The sequence below is a fragment of the Ambystoma mexicanum genome, chromosome 6q (assembly GCF_040938575.1).
Source record: "Ambystoma mexicanum isolate Mex_15411 chromosome 6q, UKY_AmexF1_1, whole genome shotgun sequence".
NCBI classification, from domain to species: domain Eukaryota; kingdom Metazoa; phylum Chordata; class Amphibia; order Caudata; family Ambystomatidae; genus Ambystoma; species Ambystoma mexicanum.
In genome coordinates, this window is record NC_090937.1 from 153,498,924 (window position 1) to 153,523,973 (window position 25,050).

At 47.4% G+C, this 25,050-nt stretch overlaps 1 protein-coding gene across 1 annotated transcript in view; it reads left to right on the forward strand.

The window, feature by feature from the left end:
• Nucleotides 1-511: 511 nt before the first annotated feature.
• The window catches only part of LOC138515463 (uncharacterized), a 71,264-nt gene continuing 46,725 nt past the window's right edge, over nt 512-25,050 (forward strand). Inside the window, exon 1 of the mRNA XM_069630290.1 lies at nt 512-857. Within this exon, the coding sequence (XP_069486391.1) occupies nt 785-857 (73 nt within the window). The 5' untranslated portion in view covers nt 512-784. The remainder of the gene's footprint in view (nt 858-25,050) is intronic.

Below are 25,050 nucleotides of genomic sequence, written 5' to 3' on the forward strand. Positions count from 1 at the left end.
AGATGTTTCTTTATTAATAAAGATGTGTCTTTATTATTAGCAGTGCCTCGTCTAATATGTAAATGGTTAAGCAATTGGAGTTGTGATGGAACATTTTCGACTGAAAACTCGCACACAGCTCCAGTTACCTACCGAATGTCTTATTAGGCAATGAAAGCGAGACACAGTAAAACTCTGCTTCTAAAGCTGAGATTACAACTATGATATGTGCTAGCTTGATATGCAAAACATAACATTCCATTTAATAGAGATAGTCAAACACAACGCATATCAACGAACTGGAAGTTTGTGTCAAAGGATCTCAGATACACTGCTTTGCCAAAGTAGGTGATCCTTGGCACATAATGTAATCTCACTGGGCATTACCGGCGCACAACAGGGCGTGCCTAAAAGGGACCTGTGCCCAAGGTGCCGCGCCGAAACGGCCGGCGCCGAATGCACTGCGCCGGAATGTCCGGCTCTGCAGCTTGGTGAGGATCTGCACTTTTTTTCCATTTAAAGGGATGGATGTACAGGACTTCTGACGCTCTGGTCGGTTTGGGGAACTATTCAGAGTAGGATCCGAGAGCCGCAGGACGCTCGCCCACATGGTAGCTTTGTGGATTACTCGGTGGAGGAGCAACTTGCCACTGCTGGTTTCTCTCTCCTCTGCGGTTCATCGTGCAAGCGCGCGCTAAGTACAGTGCCTGGCGGGCGGCGGGAGCGGGCCGCCGTGACGCACTCGCGCGGTCTCCTGCGCGCCAAGGCTCTTCATTTCCCCAGAGGGTTTAACTGCTTGCAAGCAATGGACCTCAGGCCCCCAGCTCTTCACTGCTGCATTTTACTCAGCTTCTGGCTCCTGACCCTGGCACAACGAGGTGAGGTTGCAATTGCATGTTTGTTCTCTCAGGGCACACACATAGGTTGCAAATGAAACACTCAAATCCAGTATGCGGCTTGCTAAACATGATGTAGCGTCAAATCCGATTCCTGTGCAGACATGATAGTTTGCAAGTATTCAGCGGCATCAGTCAGGTGTATTTTTTTGAAGACATGGCGTTATAACTGTGTTGTTCGGAATTGTGATATGTAATGTTACGTGGGCTTGTGTAGCACAACTTCTGCCCTTTGGGAGGCCTCTTGGCACTAGGTCCTGTGCGAAAGGTTGTGGGGGAAGTTATTGGGAGGAGAGGCGAGAGGTGGGACCTGGAGTGCTAATGAGTGCTGGTGTGCTTTCTGCGTGCTGGGAAGTGGGATCCTCGAGTAGGTGTATTGGGAAGGGGGCCCCCAGATTGAGGTGTCCTTGAGAGCCAAGGATTGCTGGAGGACTGTGGCAAGCCGGTGAGAGGGGTGCAGAGTTTGGAGGGTGGTGGTGTGTGCAGGGGATGGACGGTTCCCGGGGGTGTTCACCTGCAGTGGGTGAGGGGCTAGTCGATATGCACAGCACGCAGTGGGACGTAGAATAGGAAATACGTTAGTGAGTTGCGCAGTCAGATACCACACACAGCCAGGCTCAGTGTGGTAAAGTCAGGCTCGAAAAGGCGCGACAAACTATCAAACAGCATCGCAAGGCATTAAAAGTCGCAGCAAAGCACGTCCCGGCCCTCCCCACACCTCTAACACTGTGCCTCTGCCAAGCGCTGTCTCTCTCTCGTTCTCCTTCCCCCTCTTTCTCGCTTCCAAATAGCTGCATTGTTCACGTTGTGCAACGAGGACCAGGACATGGCAGATGAGGGGAGGGAGGTGACGGGGAGTCCTTACCTTAAGTGACGTGGTAAGGCTCTGGGGGTCATGTACTTTTCGGTGTAGAGGAAGAGTTGCCTGGGGTCTAAAAACCACAGAAAACAACAGAAACGGTAGCTGTCACCAGAATTTGTGAGGACTTGGAGAAGGGCCAATGAGAGGCCAGTGCCCGGAAAAGTCGTCTTTCCGCCAGTGTGTGCTACTGTTCTGAAACGTGCCCAAGTAGGACATGCTTCCAACTTCCTGTGAGGGCCATGCATTGGGATCAGCCTGGCCCCGCGCCCCCAGATCCCAGGATTCTTTATGAGTCTCCCACTGCCTATATTCCCTCTCAATTGGGGGGAGGGGGCATACATTAATCTGCCATTTACTTTAAACTGCTAAACTATTTGTATTTCTTATTAAGGCGAAGGCAAGCACGTTGCACATTTAGCAAAGAAAACTCAGCATCTGAATTTTTTTTAATTAAACACCTGCTTTATGTACGCCTAATTACAGTGGCAAATTGTCTGGGTCTGAGGAAGCTGTTAAACAGTGGTTTAGGCAGACACGTTGTCTGCGTCCGAACGGTGTGTTTAGTAGCCCGAGGGCCCAAAATGTGCTTGACGTTCACATTGCTTGAAGAAGTGTCGGCTAGTAGACATGTTGTCGGATCGGATGACGTATTTGAATGAGGGTGAGGAGGGGCTGTGCACTTGCAGTGTTAAGTGGACTCTGTCTACAGTCACTGGAGTTGTTCTTCGTGGAGACACACAATCCAGTGCCTCCCATTAACACGCAGAGGCTTAAAGAGCCCTTTCACCCGAGGGATCGAAAGGAAACATTGTGGAGTAGTGTGATCCAAGAATTATCTGGGGGGGGGGTGGTTTTCCCTGTATTGGGACATGTTTCATGTTATTATTGTATCAGGAGATCAGAACAATATCTCCCTCCCTGCTGTTAAGTGTGCTTGTGAGAATCAGTGTGATATTTTGCGGTTCCTTACTTTACCTAGTGACTGCTCTGAGAAGTATTTCCCACTAACTTATGCCTTTGGTACCACACGTGGTATAATGGTACGGGTTCATGTTTGGTGGTTCTTCAAGTGGCAACGGTGTGTTCAAATTGATGAATGTCTGCCATTGGACTATGGCTTTGAGATGTGATTTTAGCCTGTAAAATACGACCCATCTTACCACTGACGGGATATTTACGTAAGCTCCCGGCCAGGATCGAAGACACGCTTTCTGAGGAACAGGAAAGAGAATAATTAGGTTAGGTAATAATAACACCTATTATCTAGAGCAGGCATCTGCAACCTATGTCTCTCCAGATGTTTTGCACTACAAATCACACCAGTCTTAGCCAGTATCGTCAATTCGAGGGATCATGGGAGTCGTAGTCCAAAACATCTGGAAGGCCACAGTTTGCAGACCACTGATCTAGAGCATAACAAAGGCCCGAGAATATCACTATGAGTTCTATATAACAAAAAAGTGCTGTTTGATGAAGTCGAAGATGAGAGATTGCGGAATGTGGTGAAAGGGACTCAGGATAGCAGGGAAAGCTGCTTGCTAATGCAGAGGTGCATATTGAGGACACCCAGGGTCTCTCACCCATCCACACCTCCCCCCCAGACACCTACATCCAGCCAATCATTGCCAATGTGACTGATTCAGGCTATGACGAGCAACAACGATACTCTAGTAGCCCAGACTACAATCATAACACATGATTCTTGAGGGAAAGACTGCAAGTGAGTGCAGCACTTCAGTCAGATAGAGGACGCAATAGCAGTTTTACTGGGCAGTCGCTTCAGCATTGCCAAATGGGGAAGCCATTGCCAGACAGAGAAACTAGAGGCATTGATTTTGGGAGCACCGAGACCCTCGCCCTCACCAGGTCGTACCATGGTGGAAAAAGGGGGCCAACTGATTCCAAGAGGGCGCCTTTCAGGCAGAGCCAGAAAGCCCCGAGAACCACCCCACACATTAGTGAAGACACCAGGGCAGAGAGAGGGCCCAGGGTCCACCATTAAATCTAGGGCCTCCACCCCAATAGGACTCAAGTGTCACCGGTCAGACCCATCATGAGCATGGATCAAAAGGGAGCAGAGGTACGCCCAAAGTGAGAATGTTTGAAAGCAGGTAGAAGTAGAGCAGGTATAGGCAGCGAGCCAGAAAGGAGGAGGGAGAGACAGTAAGAGAGAGGACAGAGCTGGGGCAGTGCAAGATGGAGGGCGTTCGAACAGGAGGTGGATGGAGGCAGAGGCGTTGCTGGGGGGGCAGAGGGGCGGTAGCCCTGGGTCTTTTGGTTGTAGCCCCTGATAGAAGCTCAGGGACTACAACCAAAAGGCTAGCTAGCCATGAGTCCTGACAATTCCGACACTAACATAGCCCCGGATCTTTTCCAGACCTAGCAACACCAATGGTTGGAGGATAGAAATACAGATAGAGTGAGGAGGAGAACATAGGAGGCAGGGGAAGCTTTGAGATGCAGGGGTGGGGGTCGGGGGGTTTGGGTTAGAGAGAAGCAGGAAGTAGACACAGAGGTCCAAGCAGAAAACTAGCATTGGTCCAAGCCAAACCTAAAGGGCGCCAAAATCAAGAGGTGGTGCAGAGAGTCAGATATGCACCCCAGCTCTAGCAAAAATTCTACCTCCCCAGGCAAATTCCTTATTTGAGCATCTTAATTTGAGTCTACAAAGAATATCCATTCCAGCCTAGAACAATTTTGCTGACATCAAATTCCATTTACCTAAGCATTTGGGGTATGAAAAGGATACGCTTGCTACCAATCCAATATTGATTAAAGCCAAGCTATTCCATAGAGATTGGTGTCATACGCAGGATCAATTTTCAAATTTGACACTTTTGAAAGAATATGCTACTCCTCATTGGCATAGAGATGACTATCCAAAATGCGTAATTAAATTCCCTGCCCAAAGACTGCAAAATATGCGCGTCCGCTTTAATATTGCTCCAACCCTTGAAGACTTGGGTCCCCGAATTGACCTAGCCAGATCTCACTGTAATTTTAGACTTTGCAACTCAGCTACTAATCAGAAGAATGTAAAACATTTCTTTTTTTTATTTCTTTTTTTATAACAAATTTTATTATTTTATAAAAATACAAACAAGACATAAGAAACTAAAACTTAGTTGACACGGTCAATCCCACAGATATTCACACGTTTTCGATGATCGGCTCTCTCACATATAAAATAACATGTTTGGCATATTAAGTCTATGGGTTCCTATCAGTCGCCTGGTTCATTAAGATTACATCAGTTCATCAGGCGTCCCACTCTTTCCTCGTCGTCTTCAGTTGTCCTCCCATCTTTGCCATATCTTACTCGCTTTCCCTGGGCATCCCCTGGTGGTATACACTCTTGTCTCCATTGGGACACACATGTCAACATCTGTTACCCATCGCTCGTATTGTGGAGTCGAGGCGGAGCCCCATAGCTGGGCCAGATTCCTTTTGGCAAGCCATGTGGCTGTTGCAAGCATAAGCTTCTCAAATCGGGATATCTCTATGGCTGCGTCTATCCCCAATATTAGGAGTTTACTATTGGAATCACTCGTCCAATTAATGTTGAGAGCCTATCACAGCATTTCTGCCAAAAGTTTTGGATTTGTGGGCATTCCCATAGGATATGGAAGAATGTTCCTCTCATTCGGTGGCATCGTAAACAGTTGGGATCTGTCGCTCTCCCCCACCGGTGTAGGGACTCCCTTGGGTAATATACCCTGTGTAGGATCTTTAGTTGGACCAGTCTGATTCTGGCCGATATTGCTGCTTCTCTGGGGAACATGAGTGCAGTGGTCCAGTCCTCTGGCTGTATTGGGCCCACATCTCTTTCCCATTTCTCTTTAAGATTTGTGAGTTCTATTGTGGCGAATGAGGTAATCGCATTATACATTGTAGAGGTTATTTTTATGTCAATTCGCTCCATGACTATGTTCCTCTCAAACGGAGTGCACTCTGGCACGCTATGGAAGTCTATCTCGCTTGTGAGGAGTGTGTGTCTCATCTATCTATAGTGAAAATGTTCTGTGGCTGCTAGGTTGTATTTGTCGCATAGATCTTGGAATGTTATTATTTCCCCCTGCTGTATCATGTCTTCCAGTTTTCCTATCCCGGCTGCTTCCCAGGTTGCCCATTTGGTGAGTTCCCTAAGCTCTGGTAGGTGCCTTTTGCACCACAGGGGTTGTTTGAGTGTGACCTTCCCATCCCAAGTGTCTGTGTGCATCTATCCAGATCTGTGTTCTTTGGCCGATTGTTGTGCTCGGGGCTGGTCGTGTTTTCCTTTGGTAGAGACTCTCTAGTGGAGTAATCCCCTGTTCCCTCTGGCTGTCTGCTCTGATGTGTGGTAATGCTGGGTCATTATGTAGGGTGTCATTTACCACTGACATCTGGGATCCCCAGTAATAGGTTTGTAAATGGGGAAGCCTGATACCACCCTGCCCTACGGAGCGTTGCAGGGTTTTTAGTGCGATTCGAGGGTGTCCTCCTCTCCACAGCAGTTTCCTGAGTGTCTCATCTATTTTGCGGAATTCCATTTTTGGTATATATAATGGTGCGTTCTGCAGGATGTATAGGATCCGGGGTAGGGCCAGCATTTTAAACAGGGCAGCTCTTTCCAGTAGAGTGAGTGGAAGGGTCATCCAGTGCTTCACGTCATTCACAAATCTATCTCTAATCGGATACAAGTTTTTGGCTGCGTATTGTGTGAGATCTGTCGTGCTCTGTATCCCGAGGTATCCGAATTGTTCTTTTAAAATTTTATACGGGCAATCATCTATAGCTATTGCATCAGGGTTCTTGATCGGGAATAGCAAGGATTTATTGTAATTCACTCTTAGTCCACTAAATGCTCCAAAGCTGTTTAATATATTCGTGACCATGGGACATGAGACTGCTGGATCACTTAGATAGATCAGTAGATCGTCAGCATACAGGGACACTCTATCCTCCCAGTCCTGCGCCCAGTGAAACCCCCTCCAGGACTGTGACTCTCTCAGCATTATCGCCAGTGGTTCAATTGCTAGTGCGAATAGTATCGCTGAGAGGGGGCAACACTGTCTGGTTTCTTTACCCAATTTAATGCTGCGTGAGGACCATCCGTTCACCCTGATCTCAGCTGTCGGTGCATTATATAGGAGTTTGACCCAGCTTGTGAAATGGTTGCCAAATCCCATTTTACCCATTATGTGCCATAGTGCCTCCCAGTGTATCGAGCCGAAGGCCTTCTCAAAATCGATAGTGAGGAGAGCTAATGAATCTTGTAGGGATGGTGCCCTTTCAATGGCGGTGTGGAGTCTGTGAATGTTCATTCGCATGGATCTCTGTGGCATAAAGCCACACTGGTCCGGGTGGACAAGAGAGCTTATCACTGGTTGTAGTCTGTTGGCTAGTATTTTCGCCAATATCTTGGCTTCTGTGTTTATGAGTGAGATCGGCCTGTAGGAGCTGCATGCATCTGGCGGTTTGCCTTCCTTGTGTATCACCACTATATTGGCCTTTCAAAAGTCTGGAGGGAGAATTCCTTTCCCTTTTGAATGGAGGAACATTTTTAGCATGTAAGGCGCTATTTCTCCGGTACCAATTTTCTTCCATGTTTCCACCGGGAAGCCATTGGGTCCCGGGGCTTTTCCATTGTGGAGCTGGGAGATGGCTGCTGTCAGTTCTTCCTCTGTTATGTCTGCTTCCAGACGTATACTCTGTGCAGCAGTCAGTGCTGGGATATTCATTGTGTCCAGTATACTCGGATCTGTCGGGGACATCAGAGGAGCGTATAGCGCCTCATAATATGTTGCGAAGGCTTCCGCAATGCCTGGGTCAGTTGTTGTCCATTCTGTGTTTGTGATAGCAATGCGGCGCACTTGGCGGTGACCTTCATCTCTCCTCTCCAGCCATGCTAACATCTTGCCAGCCTTGTCTCCTGTCTCATATAGCTTGGCTCTCATGGTTCTGTGCGCCTGTTTTGCACAGGTCAGCGCAACATTGTGCAGTTTCTTTTGTGCCACTAGTAGGGATGTGTTGTCCTCCGCTGCTCCGGTGTTTGTGTATTTCGCCTCTGCGTGCTTCACCTCTGCTTCCGCATCTTCGACTTCTTGCCTGTGTGCCTTTTTGTGTGCAGCCGTCCAGCTCAGCACTTTGCCTCGCAAGGTTGCCTTATATGCGTCCCATTCTATCCCTACATCACTAATTGAGTCCTGATTTAATTCGAAGTATGTTGCAGACGCTTCCTGGATCTTCTCCGTCAGTTCTGGAAATCCTAGGTAGTATGCGTTCAGCCGCCAGTTCGGCGGGTGTTGGGGTCTTTCTGTCTCAAGCATCATCGTCAGTGGGGAGTGGTCTGATATCCCACGGGGGTGCAGAGTTGCATCCATTACCTTGTGTATATTTTCGCCAGGGAGAAAGAAGTAGTCTAGTCTAGACAGTGACGCATGTACGCCTGAGTGGAATAAGTATTGTCTCTTTGCTGGGTTGAGGTCTCTCCAAGCATCCTTCAGGCCCAGTGCTGTCGTGAAGGTCGCAAGCTTGGTTGGTATCATTGGGCTTCTTCCCCTTATATGTGTGCGATCCTCTCTGACGTTCATTACCTCATTGAAGTCTCCACCTATTACCAGAGTTTCTGCTGTATTATTAACTATGATCGGTGTAATATCTTCTATTAAGGCTGTCATGAGTGCTGGGGGTGAATAGACCGCCAATATGGCAATGGATTGGTTCCACAGTGTGCCTTGTATGAACGCATATCTGCCTCCGGGGTCCTGGTTTACATTAGTTATATCAATCAGGGTTCTTTTGTTTATCAGTATTAGTACCCCTCTCGAGCCCATGGAGAAACCTGCATGGATTGCCGTCCGATATTTGGTTCTCTTGAAGAATTGGCACACTGTGCCTGCCAAATGCGTTTCGGTGAGTAGCACTATGTCTGGATTATGCCTATTTATATACTGTATAACTAGCCTTCTCTTGATGCTGGTTCCTAGCCCGTTCACGTTCCATGTCATGAAGGTAAGTTTCTTAGTGTTGGTCCCTATTGAGTTCATTGCTCTTTTGGTGCAGTTCTTTGTGCGGGCAGCCATTGCTTCCATAGGAGATCATTTTTACGAATCCAATTTGAGATGCCTTGTTGTCTAATTATGTTCGCTGTGATCGGTCGAGCCGTGTTGGTTCGAGTGCCAACTGATAACTTGTTCAACTCCCAGCTCCCCCTCCCTATACTCCAACCCCAACTGAAGCACCTGTCACCCATTGAACAAAAGTTTAACTAAACTAACTGATGATGCATGCTTCTTGTCACTTTGGTGTTAGGGATACTGCAGTGTGCACTTGGTGCTGTGGGGGGTTTGTATTGAGGCGGGTCGTGGGCTGCCAGCTTCCTTATGAGATGCATTTTCCCCCGTTTGGTGGGCTTCTCAGGCGGCTTTCACTTGATTCTGCACAGTGGAACTTTGTTCCTTTCTTTGTCCATTGATTGCCTCAATTTTTTGTTGTGGTGGGTCTTCTGGTGGTTGATTGGGTCGTTGTCTATTTCTTCAGGCTTCTGGTCGTTTCCACGGGCCCCAGTCCCCCTCCAGCTTACGCTCTGCCCAGGCCCATGCTTCTTTAGGGTCTGTGAAGTGTATCGTCTTGCCATTATGAAATATTTTTAGTTGTGCCGGGAAGAGTAGACCGTATTTCAAGTTCAGTGCTTGGAGGCGCCTCTTGAGATGATCGAAGGATTGTCTCATCTTCTACACTTCTCTGGTGAAGTCCGGAAAGAAGCCTATCTTGGAGCCATTATATGTTATCGCTCCTTTTGTCCTGGCCATATGTAGCACTGCGTCTCGATCTCTGTAATTGAGGCTCTTAGCTATCACTGTCCGCGGTTGTCCTCCGGGAAGTGGTTTGCCAGTTGGGACCCGATGCGCTCTTTCTATTGAGAAAAATTTTGATAAGGTTTTGGGAGAAAATAAGTCTGCAAGCCACTGCTCCAGGAAAAGCTCCATGCTTGCCCCCTCAGTCTTTCTGGCAGGCCAAGAATACGGATGTTGTTTCTTCTTGACCTGCCTTCTCCCTCTTCCACCCTATGCTCCAGCACTTTGATACGTGCCAGTACTCTGTTCATTTGTTGGTTCATGCCCCTCAGTTCGTCTTCCGCAACAGATATCCGTTTCTCAGCTTCTCCGGTGTGTGACGAGAGCTTCTGGAGATCATGGTGCAGCAGGGAGATCTCTGCGCTGATGCCATCCATTTTGACTTCCATGGAGGCTCGCGAGTTGGAGATGGCGTTCATCACGTCTCTTAGGGATATATTCTCGTCAGGGTTTTGATTGTCATCAGGCCTGTTTGGTTCCGCTGTCGGAGCTGGGGTGGAGGTAGTATACTGCTCCATTGTGCTTTGATTGGCTGCTTTCTTAGCCCTTTCTTTGCCCATTTCAACAATTGTGTGTTGGCCCGTTGCTGCTTTAAAGTACAGGGTTTATTGGCACGGTTCGGAGTGCAAGTGTGGTTCACCCTGTGCTTTTGTGTTCGTGGTTTCCCAACAATGTTGTTCGTTAGTGCCTTTGCTTTCTTGTCTATTTGGGGTTCTGTTGTACTTGAATAATCTTGTTTGGCACGGCGCGCGCAGCTTGAGTGGCTCTGTCTGTAGGATTGGTAACAGGACCGAAGTGTCCACTCTTCCCGTCCCCTTGTGGACAGACTTGTTGCAGTGGGTTGCTTATGGGGATTGCTTAAGTCCTTTCTCTGGTGGTGGGTGCTAATTACTTCCCCTCCATTGTTGGGGTTGGATGTAAGCTCTTGCTTTTCCTGCCCCTGTGCCTCTTCCTGTTTCTGGCCTTTCAATTTCGGGCCTGTTTGGCCCACTTTGCACTCTTCGTGCCACAGCCTGGGTTTATTAGCTCAGCTTGTCCCCTGCTTTCCTGGAGCGTTTTGTGGATGTTGCTTGGTGGCTACTGTCTGCCCGTTTGTGGGATCTCCCATGTCCTCTCCCCTCACTGTGGCAGCCCTCTGCCCGGTATGTTAGCCCATGGGTTATGCCAGCCTAGTCCTTGGTGCAGGCAGGGGGGGGTTCTTCCCTCCCCTCGTGTTGTTTAATCCGCCTGGCTCAGTGTCCGGTGCTCGTTCCCCCCTTCCCTTTCTCCTTAACGGTTCGTTGTTGCACCGTCAGGTGTTTCTCGGTTACAGAAGGTTGTTGGCAGTCAACGGGCGCTCAACATTGTACAGAGCGCCCACGATTGATTGCGTCTTGCCAGGATCAGGGTGCGGCAGGCCGTAGCATGGTTCGTCTCCAGGGGAAACACCTTCCACTTGAAGTCACCTCGATTTTGTTTGATTCTCGGGTGCGGAGTACAGCGTGATAGCCGGCTTGTACGTATCTGCCTTCACCCTGTGTTGTTCTGTCCCACCACGTCGGAGCACCGGCACCTCTCCCTCGCCTCGCTCCGTCCTTCTCGAGGGTGTCCGGGTGTGGGGGAGGGTCCTCCTTTTGGTGCCCGCTGGCCGTCTCAGCGATGCTGCAGCGCCGCAAAGGGGTCGGTGTGTTTCTGTGTTTGCTGACTTCCAAAGTGCTTGGTTTCACTTCTTCACCTCCCGCTTCAGCAGCTGATCGTCTGCGCTGCTTTTTCCCCTCCTTCTCGGTGCACGGCGGCCATCTTAGGTTCGCTACGATGCCGGCCGCAGTATTTTCTTCATTAGATTTCTCCGGATCTGGTTGCCGATTCACCTTCTTCCTTCAGCGATCTGTTGCAGGAGATTCGCTCTTTCGGCAGGTGCCGTTTTATATTTTCACTCATAGTTTTCGCAGGATTTTATCAGGATACTGCTGGCGGCCCAGGAGCACCGAGAGATCACGTCTCCATGCTTAGCCCGTTGGCCACGCCCCCAACATTTCTTGATCACTTGCCCTACATTAAAGGAATTGAGACACATGTTTTTTACAAAATATATTCATGAGTGGTCAATAGTCTCTGCCAAAGCTTTATTGGATAGGATGATGACAGGTGTCCATACAGGTTTACTATTAGCCTTATTACGATTCTTGGACAAATTATATGAAATGTTGTCAGACCTCACCATTGCTGCTTCTTCTACTGGGCAATAGGCAATATAATGCTATTTAGCTTGTATACTATTGTCACGATGGAACTTTTATTTGTATTGACTGTGTATATTCCATGACATTTTTCTACGATTTGATGATGTTTTAACATACATTCTGAATTATCGATAATGTATTTGATATTATGTATTCTTATGTATTTGATATGATATGGATTTTGTCATTTCCTGTCAATTCATATTTTGTGAAAAGTGTGTTAATAAACCAACCACAATAATTGAAAGCTAGTAACACCACATGTATTACCTTTGTAATAAGAGGGGAGTTTTCTGTTGGCTTAGGTGTCTGGTTAATTTTGTATCATAAGATCAGGATAATGCCATCTGGCAGCAATATGTATCGGGTAAATATAGACAGTAGGTTAAGGGTAGAATTCAATTAATGGGACCCCATGACCCTTTTTGACATCAGCTACATTTTTGCTTTTTACTGCTGGCTTTTCAAATTGTACCTGCTGACTTTTGGGATAAGTGAGGTCATTTAGCCTCACTCACCTGCTCATCTATCATTTTTTGTGGGCCCTGGTCAGTCGCTAAAGCTCCCAGTGCAGGAAACAGGCATCTCTCATTTACTCTGTTATGTGTCTGTAATACACAAACCCTTAAGTGGAGTGTTACACGACACTTTGTGTACCTTTTTCCTTTTAGTCTGGCAACATTATTCCTTTTTGATGTGCCTGGGAAAGGGCTGGTGACAGCAAGTCATGGTTTTCTAACTTTTTCTGGTGCACCACCGGAGAGCATTGTTTTTAGGGCAAAATGCAGTTTTGAATAACATATATTCAAAATTGCTTCTTTTTGTGGTTTAAGTGCTGTATTTTGGCCATCTTGCTTTGGCCATCTTACTGCCCTTCCAGACCAGGACACTCCAAACAACATCATGAACTGTGGCCCTTCAAATTGAGGATCAAAAGGCAGCTGCAGAGACCGTCAAACCAGACACTAATACACATTGATCCTGTCATAGCTGGGCCCTGCTCACAGAGTGGACACTAGTGTTATATTAAATTGGTTTGGATGCACAATTGTTTGCTCTAAGTAGTCACCATTCCCCAACTAGTCATGGCTTATATTTAAAGATGCATATGCCACTAGATAGACTAGGGCATGCAGTTAATACGTTTGGAAACATAGGTGCAGATGATTAACAAGCATTGGCAATGCCAATAGATTTGGAGTTTACTGATATTCTTTGTATTTTGCTAGGAGGAGTGTGCAAAGTTTCAAAGAAGGATGCAATAAGGGGTGCAGCCGTGCAAGCAGAGATGTTGCTAAAGATGGATGGGGGGATATAGACCGGGGTATTTTGGTTGTAGCCCCGGATAGAAACTCAGGCGCTACACACAAAAGGCTAACTAGCCATGACTCCCGACAGTCTCGACATTAGTGTAGCCCCAGATCTTTTTCAGACCTAACAACACCCTTGTGTGCAATAGAATGAGAGGGGGACTAGACCAAGGGATGAAGCCATTGAAAGAAGGTCGCATTGATAATGAGCAAGAGGAAATATGATCAAGAAAGGGCAAGAGTGACAGGGTAAGAAATAAAGCGAGAGTGTGAGAAGAAGGGTGAGAGGGGTAGAGAGAGGAGGTAAGGTGAGTGAGGGAATAGAGGGTATAGGTTGGGTGGGACTAGAGAGCTAGAAGGGGTAGGGTGCGTGGGTGGCGGTAGAGAGAAGGGGAGGTTGGGAGGGGATAGAGAAAGAGGGTAGGGTGGGTGGATGGGGTAGAGAGAGGAGGTGGGTGGGGTAGAGAGAGTGAGCCTAGGGTAGTTTGGTTTGGGTAGAGAGAGTGGGGGAGTGTGGGTGGGGGTAGGGTTGGTGGGGATAGAGAGAGTGGTGGTAGGGTGGGTGGTTGGGGGTAGAGAGGATGGGAGTGTAGAGATGGTGGCAGTAGAGAGAGTTGGTAGGGTGGGTGGGTGGGGGTAGAGAGAGTTGGTAGGGTGGGTGGGTGGGGGTAGAGAGATTGGAGGTAGGGTGGGTAGAGAGTGTAGTTCAGGCTCGGACTGGCATATAGGACAATAGGGCAATGCCTGAACCCAAAATGCAAAAAGCTTGTGTGGGCCTGTTTTTTGGGACAACGTGGGCCCGTTTTTTTGGCTAAAGTGGCCCAGTTTGATGAGTTAATTCATCATGTGGCTAGTAGTTTTGACCATTGTAACTGAAAACATATTCTTTAAAATGCACAATTTGCATCAAGTGATCAAATAATCTCCCCCTTAGTTACTAATAAACCAGTCTGTCACACAAGGAATGAATTGACAATTGCAATTGTGGGCCACTTTTTAATTGGAGCCCGAGACAATTTTCTGCCGTAGTTCGACCCTGTTGGGATTGGGTGGGTGGGTGTAGAGCGATTGGGGTTAGGGCGGCCTATTGTAATCAGCACTCTTGCCAGATGCAGTGCTGTGCAAGACTTACCCTGCAGCACAGCCCCTTCCTTACCCTGACCCCCAGTGCAAATATCATGTAATGGGCAGACTTCAGTTACCAAATTCCCAGACAAAGATCTTGGGAACAATAATAACAGTGGTTGAAGTGAGCGGGATCGGCTGGGAGCGGTGCTCCTCTACTTTAAAATAAAAGTTTTACTGTCCCTTTACTTTTATTTTTAAAAGAATCTGTTCCGGAATGGTTTTGCTTTAAAATAAAAGTGTAGGAAGAAGTTGAAACTGACACTTAAGTGCACTGCACTGAACATTCCCTTAAACAGCAGGTGTGTTTGGGGGTTTGGATTGCACGTGGGTGTGGGGAGGGCATGGCGATGGGGTTTGTGGGGAGTGGGTGCAGGCCAACAGGGAACATAGTTCCACTACTTCTTTTCGCACACTTCGACCACTGAATAACAATTGTAGTTAAACACTTCACAAAATGTCACAACATAACAGACATGAGAGATGTAAGTGGCTCCCGATTGCTGCGAGGATCAAGTTCAAGACCCTGTGCATCATCCACAAGGCTTTATGAGGCCTGAGACTGCACTACATCCAACTCCCTCTCCCTAAATACCTCCCGGCTAGAGCCCTTTGGTCTTCTAGCTCCAACTCTCTGCAGATCAAATGCCTTTCCAAGCAGAGAGTGAGGGGTAGATTTCTCTCTTCCGCAGGTGCCTGCCTCCCTCTGGAATGTCCTCCCTGCCCCTCTCAGACTTGAGCCAGATCTCCTTAAGTTCCGGATAGCTTCTCAATACCCTCCTTTTCTCTTCCTCTATTCCCTCTCCCCTGCTGCTAATGTCCCCCTATGCCTCATTTCGACTGGCTGCCTGGTTCCTTCTGATTTATACAGGGCACGCAGCCCCCTTGATCTGTCTACCCCTGCACTTGGTCTCCCCTGATCCCTCCTGCCCCATACCTCCACTTGCCCTTCCGGGCTCCCTCCCCCTGCACTAGCCTGGCTGGGCCGCCACCCTTTTTGAACCCATCCAGCTCTTTTCCTCGCACTTAGCACATGGACCTTCTCCCCTTGCACTCTCTGCATTCCCCTGGCACTTGTCCACCTGGCCTCCGCACGCACTTGCCTAACCCATAGGCCCTTCCCCCTGGGCCCTCTCCCTTGTTTCCTCTCCCCCTTGCTCCCTCCCCAGCAATTGCACGCTCGCCACTCAGACCGGCGCTTCCCCCTCCCCTCTCCCTCGCGCTTCTTGTCACTGCACTTGCAAGAGCCGAATGACACAAGGCCTAGTAGAACCGTTTTTTTGTTTATCTTCATCCCTGTCCCACTTCCCCCCTCTTTTGTCTTGTTGCGCGTTGAAACACCATTTTCTGTCTAGGTGCATTATAAATACCCAATAAATAAATAAAAAATAAAAATAACAAGGTACATACACCTTGGAATGCTCTCCTGATGTCTATATTCATTATTCTTCCCCAAAATCTAGTTTTCCCTCCTCTCAAATAAGCCTTATCAGAGGCGTTGCTAGTGGTGGCTAAGGGGGCTTTAGACCCTGATCTTTTGGTTGTAGCCCCGGATAGAATCTCAGGAGCTACAGCCAAAAGACTAGCTAGCCCCCAGTCCCAACAGTTCCGACATCAGCTTAGCCCCAGGTCTTTTCCAGACCTAGCAACACCCCTGAGCCTTATATATGTGCATGTTTACTAAAGCTCTTTGGCAAAATGCAAATGAATACATACACTGAAAGTCGGCCACAAAGAGATAGAAGCCTGTGAAAAGAAAATCCCAAACATGATCCTCATGAAAGTATGCCATAGCAGTAGGGGTGCAACACAACGAGAAAGCGCAGCTTCAGTTTTATTTCCAACTCCAAAAAGTACCGACTTTGCAATAAGAGGGAAAAACAGCTCAGCACGTTGGTGAATGCCTTTCCCTGACATTTTCACCCTGACCCACACAGGCTCGTTTACATTTTTACAAATCTTGTAATCACACTTTACATTTCCTTGCTGGCTTTGTAGTGCTCAGTGTTGAACATCTTTTCCGTGTTTTCATCAAGAAGTCTGTACAAGTCAGGGTCGGACTGGGCCATAAAATGGACTTGGGCATGAATGAAAAAGTGGCCCACAGTTGCAAATGACAATTCATTCCTTTTCGGACACTGTTAGAGTAGTACCCAAGGGGGAGTTTATGATGAAATGCGATGCAAATTGTGCATTTTAAAGAATATTTATTCAGCAACACTTGTCAGAACTACTAGCCACAAAGTGAAGTAACTCATCAAACTGGCCCACATTGGCCCAAAAAGTGGGCAACTTTGACCAAAAAAACGGCCCCACACCAGCATTTTGCACTTTTGGTTCGGCCATGCGCCTATTGGTCAGTCCGAGCCTGGTACAAGTTGTAATGTTTACTAATTGCTTAAATGTGCCATTAGCATCCTAAAAAGGTGTGAATGCAACGTGCCACTTATTCATGGATTGCATTGATTTGCTGCATAGCACACGAGTTCAGTTCTTGCGGGGCATTGATTGATGGGGCTGTGTCTGCCATCTTGTGCACACGTGATTTTACAGTCACTCGTACAGCCATTTTGCAGTCATGTATTGAAATTGCTCGCCCAGCGCAGGTATGTGAAGTGCCCACACAGGTTGCATTGCCAAGAGGCACTCCCCAAGTAAAACACCTCTAGAGAAGGGTACAGGTAACTCATTGAAAGATGTCAGGAATGACTGATTTTAAAAGAAGACTCTCTTAAATATGACATTAAAAGTGCAACTTTATCAGAGTACAGACTCGAGGACGTTTGGTCTCGGCTCAAAACGAGGACAGAAGCGGACCCAGGAATTAAGAGCAGCTGCCGATAGCATGGACGTAAGTACCTGTCAAATAAGCAAACTTCGGCTGAAGACCCACCCAAGAGTGCAACCCCCCCCCCCAAGAAACAATAAGAAGGGACATGCTCCAGACTAAAGCACGCAATAGTGGAATGCCATTAATTCCAGGCAAATAATGCTTCTAGCAATGTATTGTAGATGATAGAAATATAAAGGCTTGCAACGAGTATACATAGTATTGGCGAGATCTGGTATTCTGTAATTTATTATGGAATGACATCATATTGTTTCCTAGATGGGATTGAACCCTTTATATGTGTGCAACCAACGACTTCAGACAAATTTGACATAAATGCAACAGCTAATTGGTAAGGATGTTTTGCTGTTGTCAAATAAAAAAGTACTGCAGAGAAATAGAACTTGAAGAAATTAGTCTGGAACCTTACTAATACAAATCATTTTGTTTTTCTCCCCTGTACATGTGTATGTTCTCTACGTTTCTTATCATTTTTATCATTTTTACCCAATCATCCACCCGCATCCCCCCTCCCCTTCTCCCTGTGACAAATAACAATAATGATTTGGAAAATGGATGCATGTTTGACATTTACTAAATGTATTATTATTTGATAATGGGCACATCCATTGTGTATTTTATTTTTAAATGTATCAATAGCCCTGATTGAAAAAGGCATAGCACTTGCCGAAACACGTGTCTCACAAAGGGTTACAAAGTCATATCAAAATAAATGAACAATTATATCAGTATTGTGTATCATTTACTGTGGTGCTGCTACACAAGGGAAGAAGGTGCTTTCATGTGTTTATCAGCACGGAGCAAGGGCTACTCTCCGTATCTTCATAAGCATGCAACACTATTACAGGCGCAGGGCAACCTAAATTGATATTCCAAGACCTCAATGATTTGAATTAAAGCAGGCAATAGAGTTGCTTACCACAATGTAAACACCCAACACCCCTCCCCCACAGATCGGTCACCGCACCAGCGTGAAACCCAGCTCTGCTGATACCGAATCCTTGCCACACCAAGGACGGAATCAGCCGGAACCCGTACAGGGTGCTCGTCTGCAGCACCACGTTTGACTCGAGCATCAGTCACTCGCTCGAGACCACCCTCAGAGCAGCGCTGGCAAGGAGCCCCATCCTCGGCATTGTACAGTACTATACCGAGCTTGCGGCGCAGAAACAGGGCATTCATTACTAACCATTTTACACTTTTATGCCCTTTGCTGGCAAGAACAGGGGAGTCACTCCACAGACTCCCCACTCCCATAGATCTGGGGCAAAGCCCAAGTAATCAAAGCGAGTCAGGAATGGTTCATGGGAGCTGAGGGGAGGCAGGCAACGGGGTGTAAGGAAAAGGCCCAGGGATACATGTCAGTGGTGTATACTCACCACTCCTGCTGCCTGCTGCCACCAAACAAAACGGACCAAAACTGAAAGTAGCCCAACATAGCCCAATTAGGCAAATCACTTTGCAGCTGGGAAATGGAAAGCCCGGCAGACTTGCTCATTTACAAAGCTGCTGATTGAAGCAAACTCTTGCTAGGGAGCTCCTCATTGGGTAGTACGGCAGAGGAGTTCGTAAAAAATAACATTTTAGCGAGTTGCCCATTTCATTCCCTGGCATTGATGGTTGCTATGCCAACCACGTATTCTCAGTTCAGAGCCCCCTTTTCCTCCATCTCTCTCTCTCTCTTCTGTAACAATGGTATCTGCAATTTTGTGGCACACGTGCCGCACAAATTCACCCAAACCAAAAATCTATCTCTGCCTGTTGTCACTTTGTGTTCTGTGTTCTAGCAGCTGTCAGAAAGGCATATGCAACCTTTCAACCTGCCCTGTTCCACTGCAGGGCTGGTGATGAGGACACCAGGAGGCTGTCTCAGCAAAGGGACACGGGTGCACTATAATTTTGGTATGGAGCAATAATGAAAGGGGGTGGGGGTACTGATTAGTCGACCTCCTTTTCAGAGACAGAATGACCTGCATCATTTTATATTTAGGGCTCTCACACCCTCGCAAATGTCAGTCAATCACAGGTCCTAGAACACATTCCAGCCAGAGTATGTCTTTTGCTGGGCAGATGTGGGGTAGGTGGCTGTCCATGACTTAAGAGCCCTTACCTGTTTGATTGGTGAAGATCCTTCTGATTGCAGGGCTCGGGCAGCCCACTGCCCGAATGTCAGGTAAGAGGAGAGAGTCTGGAACCATTCAGGAAATTGCCTGCAGAAACCAAGGATCTGCAGAAAGAAAATAACACAGAGACAGACATGAGGATTGCTGCAGTGGGGGCAAGTATTACCCAATCCAGCCACCAGAGCCTCTCAAAGCCTTCCTGTGTGGCTATGGAAGAGCCTTGTCTGTGCCTTTCACCCCTGGACTTGTGGGATACATTAGTTGTGTGTCTTGCATCATTATTCTGCCATTGGTGGATATTGGAAGTGTTCTGGGATGCACCTGCAAACTGGCCATTCATCGACAAGCATCTCTATTGCAACAGACACGTCTGTTGTGAGACAAAACATGGGGTATTTCCATTCTGTGACTGGCAGAGCTGCAGGATGTCAGCTCACTGCTCCGGAAAAATGCTGGGCCAGCCCACAGCATGCCACCAATGAAAAAGGAAACTGGCGCGGCTGCTGAAGAGGAATGAAACGCAAGATGGTTGATGCCCTTTTTGACAGCTTACTCCAAAGAGCTGCAATGGCAATCACAGAGTGATGCAACACACCTGGGGAAGCAAATTCAGATTCCGGTAAACCATTCCCACATCTGAGGAGCAGCTGACACTTGCAAACCTGAGGGGATCTATTTGCCGGTAGAGAACCAGCCCCAGTACATGCCAGGTTTTGTGGGCACTGTGCGGGGAAGGCGAGCAGCGATTGCAGAGCTCTGTGCCGGGGCAAATGAGCAGGACCTAGAGAGAAGAACGTGCAGAAGGTGGGTGGAGAGAGAACAGCAGAAATGCAGAAAGTAAGAATGCAAGAAACAGGTGGAGGAGGGGGAAGAGAACAGACAGATCTGGAAAGGAGAAGAACAAGTGAAAGAGGTGGAATAGCCCCAGAGAGGAGTGGAAACAGCAAAAGAGATGGAGCAGACCTAGAGGGCGTAGAAGAGCAAATAAGGTGGAACAGTCCTAACGTGAAAGGCAGAGAAGCGCGGCGATGATACAGAGTGAGGAAAGCTTCAGAGAGGAGCAGAGAGTGTAAGGAACAAAACAAAAAGAGTAGTGAGTGGCAGTGAAGATCACGGAGAGAAGATGAAGGGGAAAAGCCAGAACGAGGAAAAATGGAGATCACCCTTGCGGTGAAGAAGAGAGGCTTGGCAGGGAGGTGAAAAGGAAAGACAGTATCACAGACACTTAATACCAGAAGAGTGAGGAGGGGATAAAGTAGGTGGTGTGGAAAGAACCCTTGTCAATCTTGTGCTGGTAACAACTGTGTCAGAGTTCAGGGCCAGTATTCTGCGGTGCACACGCATTGATCCTTGGACCCAGCGAGTTCTGGCAAAGTGTGACTCAGGAAAGGCAACACCTAACTCAGATCCCCATGCCATGAGTCGATCAGGTGGGGAGAACCACCTGTAGAGACCTCAGCATACAGAATCATGACTACAATGACAAAAAAACTACCAATTCAAGAAAGATGTGCAAGGACACTTCAAACCCCATGGACTGAGAGCCCCGGGAAGTGAGGGATGGACTGATGGACTGTGGTTCTCTGGTAAGCCGGAATTGCACCCTCCTGCTTTCTTTGAGTCCCCTGTGTACCCTCTGTTCCTCTACCTGTCCAACCTTATCCCTGGCCCTATTCCTGGTGTAAAAATAAACCTGTTTAAAACGTTTACCATCTTCCACCCTTTTATTGCAAGAGCAAGCAATAACAACAGACATCGGTGCAGGAAGGGGGAAGACAAGGGTGGTATGCCATATTCACGCAGCAGATATGCAAGTAGAATAAGCCTTGTCTCATATCTCACAATTCATGAGGCCTCCAAAAGAATCCTATCTTCATCGATAAGTGAATTGGTTAGCCGGGGTGCACTGCCAGTGTCTCTGTGATGCAACGAGGTGCTCATACATTGACTGAGGATCAAAGCGCCAAAATGGGAAGTAAGACCGAAGTAGATAAAGATAAGAACAACGTAAGAGACTGGAAGGTGGGGGCAGGGTAGGGAGAAGTTCGAGCGATAGGCAAACACACAAAAACAAGAAGGAGAAGAGGGACCCTGAGAGCAAAGCAAAGATAGTCAACATTATAGAGTTCTAGCAACATCCCCCAAAGCCCGACAAGCCGTTCCGTGGTATCCTGGATCTTAAAAGTGATCAATTCCAGATTAGCCATCTCCTCCATCAGAGCTTGATCCTTACAACCTATTTCGTCTTGAAACCAATTTTTCTTTTTTTAAATAATGTATTTATTTCATTTTTCAAAAGCATAAAGTACAACTTACTAACAGACAAGGCTTTCATCACCCTTGGGAGGATAGCTCAGGGGCAACGTGCTCGCCTTGGCAGCAAGACGACACGGAGCACCACAGGTTCAATCCCCAGGTCCGCGCTTAGAAACCTCTGGGTATTAAGCACGTTATAAATAACCTATCATATCACCCAAAGACGAAGCCCTTTTACTAAATAGGACAATCTGGATAGATCGTTCTACAGAATATATTGGGAGTCCATGGTGATTTTGTGTTTGGAAATGAAAGCCGGTTGTTTGGGTACAATGTCCCAGTCAGGGGTGTTGCTAGGTCTGGAAAAGATCTGGGGCTACCCTAATGTCGGGACTGGCAGGACTCGGGGTTAGCTAGCATTTTGGTTGTAGCACCTGATATTCTATCCAGGGCTACAGCCAAAAGTCCCGGGGCTATAGCCCCCTTGATCCCCGCCCCCCTAGCAACGCCTCTGGTGCCAGTACTTGTGTACCTTGGGGCAGTCCAGAGAGGCAGTCCTTCTCCTGGGGGTGTTGCACCACCAACATTCATCTGTGTCCCGGAGACCTAACTGTGCAGTCTTTAGTGGTGTCCAATACAGCCTGAGTGATAGTTTCAGTTGCATGGAGACATTTCATACTGTCTTGTTAGTTTGAGGAATCGCGGTAAATCATATTTCCCATAGCTAAGATGCCGTCTGCATGCTCAGCTGCATTCCCCAGTCTGAGTGCTGTTTGCCACATGGGCAGGCTGAGTCTGAAGATGAGATTTTGAACAGAGCCAAGGCTGTCAGGTGAGTTGCCTCCACAAACATGCAGGTGAGTAGATCATCATCACCTGAGTCCCTTTTCAGTGCTATGCCCCTCAAGCTTTATGTCTGCCAGAAGGAGACGCTTCCAGAGCTCAATGCTTGAGTGATTATAGAAACCTCTGGCACACCTGAATGACAGAAGATACCCATTTTCATGCAAGTCCATGAGGCACCTACTGCCTGAAGTTTTTCAGCTATCCCAGTGCACCCCTTCAATCCATCATTTGAGGTGACGGTACACCACACCAGTACTATTTATTGAGCCTTGAGTTTGGTGACAATCCCTCAGTCCTGCCAACACACAAACAGATTTGGTATTGTCAAGTACAACAGCAGCAAGAGTTTTCTGATGGGGGTGCATTGTGACAAGTACCTCCATCTAAGTGCAGATATCAGTAGAAACACGGCTAGCTACCCTTGATAAACTAAAAGAACAGAGAACATTGACCGCTTCATAGAGAAATTGCAATGAAACCCAAGATGCTGGGCTGTGCTTTAATACACTCCAATTTTCCTGGGCTATGCCGCTAGAGGTCAGAGTTGGAGACTGCTGGGAATGAGGAGGAGCCAAAGACCACTAGAGCAAGGAGAACATGTGATGGGTTACCCCACCAATGGGGTGAACACATGAGAGGGGAATCTGTGGAGACCTGCAAGAGGTGACAAGGAAACAGCAGCTCCTAAAGCCTAGAGGAGATGCCCAGAGGGAGGCTCCAAGCAGAAGGCCCTGTGACTTTGGTTGGTCCGGACGCAGGTAGTAGACTGTACTAAAGAACCCAGGTTGTTGTATGGGTGCTGAGAGACTTCAAAGCTGTAGAGGAGAGTCAGTAAAACATTCAGGAGAGAGTGATGCCTGAGGAGTAAAGGATTCTGGAGACACTGCCACAAGAGCAGTGAGAGGTCCTGCAAGAGCTAGAGAGTCGGAACTGATATCTGGAGAGCAGAGCAGTGTGCAGTTCGAGGCCAGAAAAGCCACCGACTTCGTGAGTCTTTGGTCAAACCTGAGAAGGTATGAGAAGAAGAATGAGAACAGGTGAAGCAAAAGAGAGACCCTGGACGCATGAGCATATGAGTTGGATGTGAGGCATCTCTTAATGACTGTGAGAGAAGGAAAACAAAAATACTGCATATTGTAAATTATATTAAAAATATCAAAGAGTCTAAGAAAGACTATGGGCCTCATTACAATAGTGCGGTCCGGAAACAAGGGGCCGCTGCACCCGGCAGTTTCAGACCTGCCGGGCGCAACAGCCCCTGCACGCAGACATTTAACAGAAGCGCAAGCACCATTAGAAACGGTGCTGGTGCTCCCGTGAACCCATGGGGATGGGGACTAACATTTTACGGCACCTAGCTTCCCGATGCGCCGGGACTTGTAATGTCCTGGTGGCACCGGGAAGCTAGGTGCCAGAAACGCTGTTACGAGCTTGGCGGCAACCCACCGGTAGCACCGGCGGGTTACCGCCGACCTCGTAATGAGGCCCTATGAAATACAGAGAGCCATGATGCTGCTTTCTGGGAAACATAGTCAACGCGCCAACAGCGCCTATAAAACATTGTCAGAGAAAGAGACGACTGGACACTCACTGCCTTGTGGGAAATGTATTGAAAGTGCCAAAGTGCACAACAGACATTGTGAGAGAATGAGTGGCCTGATGATGCATTCTTTGAGCACAGTGAAAGTGTCAGAGCACTTGTAAGTCATTGTTATTCACATTGCTCACACACACACCATTGTCTATGATTGGATCAGATGTTTCAAAATGGAAAAGCCAACCTGACTCACACCTATGGGTCAATTAATATTTAATACGTTTGCTATGTTGCACTGGATTTACAAAGATGCATGTTAAAAATGTTTTAAGTCTACATTATTAATGGAAAACTGATGGCACCATCAAGTTTCGTTTTGGGAGACTACTGAAAACGTTAAAACTATATTTTGCCTTTAAGTTGTGTCCAGAGCAGAGAAGGCTCTTGGCCATTTGAGAGGCTCCACCAGAGGAACATGTCAAGATCACGCACAAAGCACAACACAATTGACATGCTTGTGTGTCGCTTAACCCCACTCATTCTTACTCAATTCCGGAGTGTGATGATTAGGTTGAGATCCCGCACCCACAGAAGTGATCATTTCACTTGTAAATAGCACTTGACATCTAACTTTGTAATATTGACTGCGTGACACACAATGCACTCTTTGCCACGATACAGTAACCTACATTTCAGCGAGCAGCCTCCCATATATTTCTTTCTTTTTTCCACTACCCATAGCCTTAAAGGAAACTAAACGCACCAATCTACTCTCGCCACTATGTGGTGTTACGCCAAACCAAAATGTCCATGCACAATATTTTAGCCCTACTCATCCTGTCCCATTATACGCTCCCCTGAAGGGTGGGTATCCAATCCCATCTCCAGGATGGCACTGTGCTTAGCTTGAGCTTCTATATGCGTGTAGGTGCTTCCTGAGCACAGCATTGCTAGTGTAGCAGTTTGAACAACAGACTTAGAAAAGGAAGCAGCCATTGGTTCTATCCTTTCTGTCTATTCTTTTTTTTATTAGATTTGGCTACCCAGAGTTTTAGCTTTCTGACAGAACCCTCAAAGTACATACTATAGGGATCTTAGTGTCGATCCGCTGCCCAGTGATGCAGAAAGAGTGAGTCCTGGCGAGAGCTCTTCTATAGTGCCACACAGTGCGTGGGAGGGACTGGGAGTGTTTAAGATGAACAGAG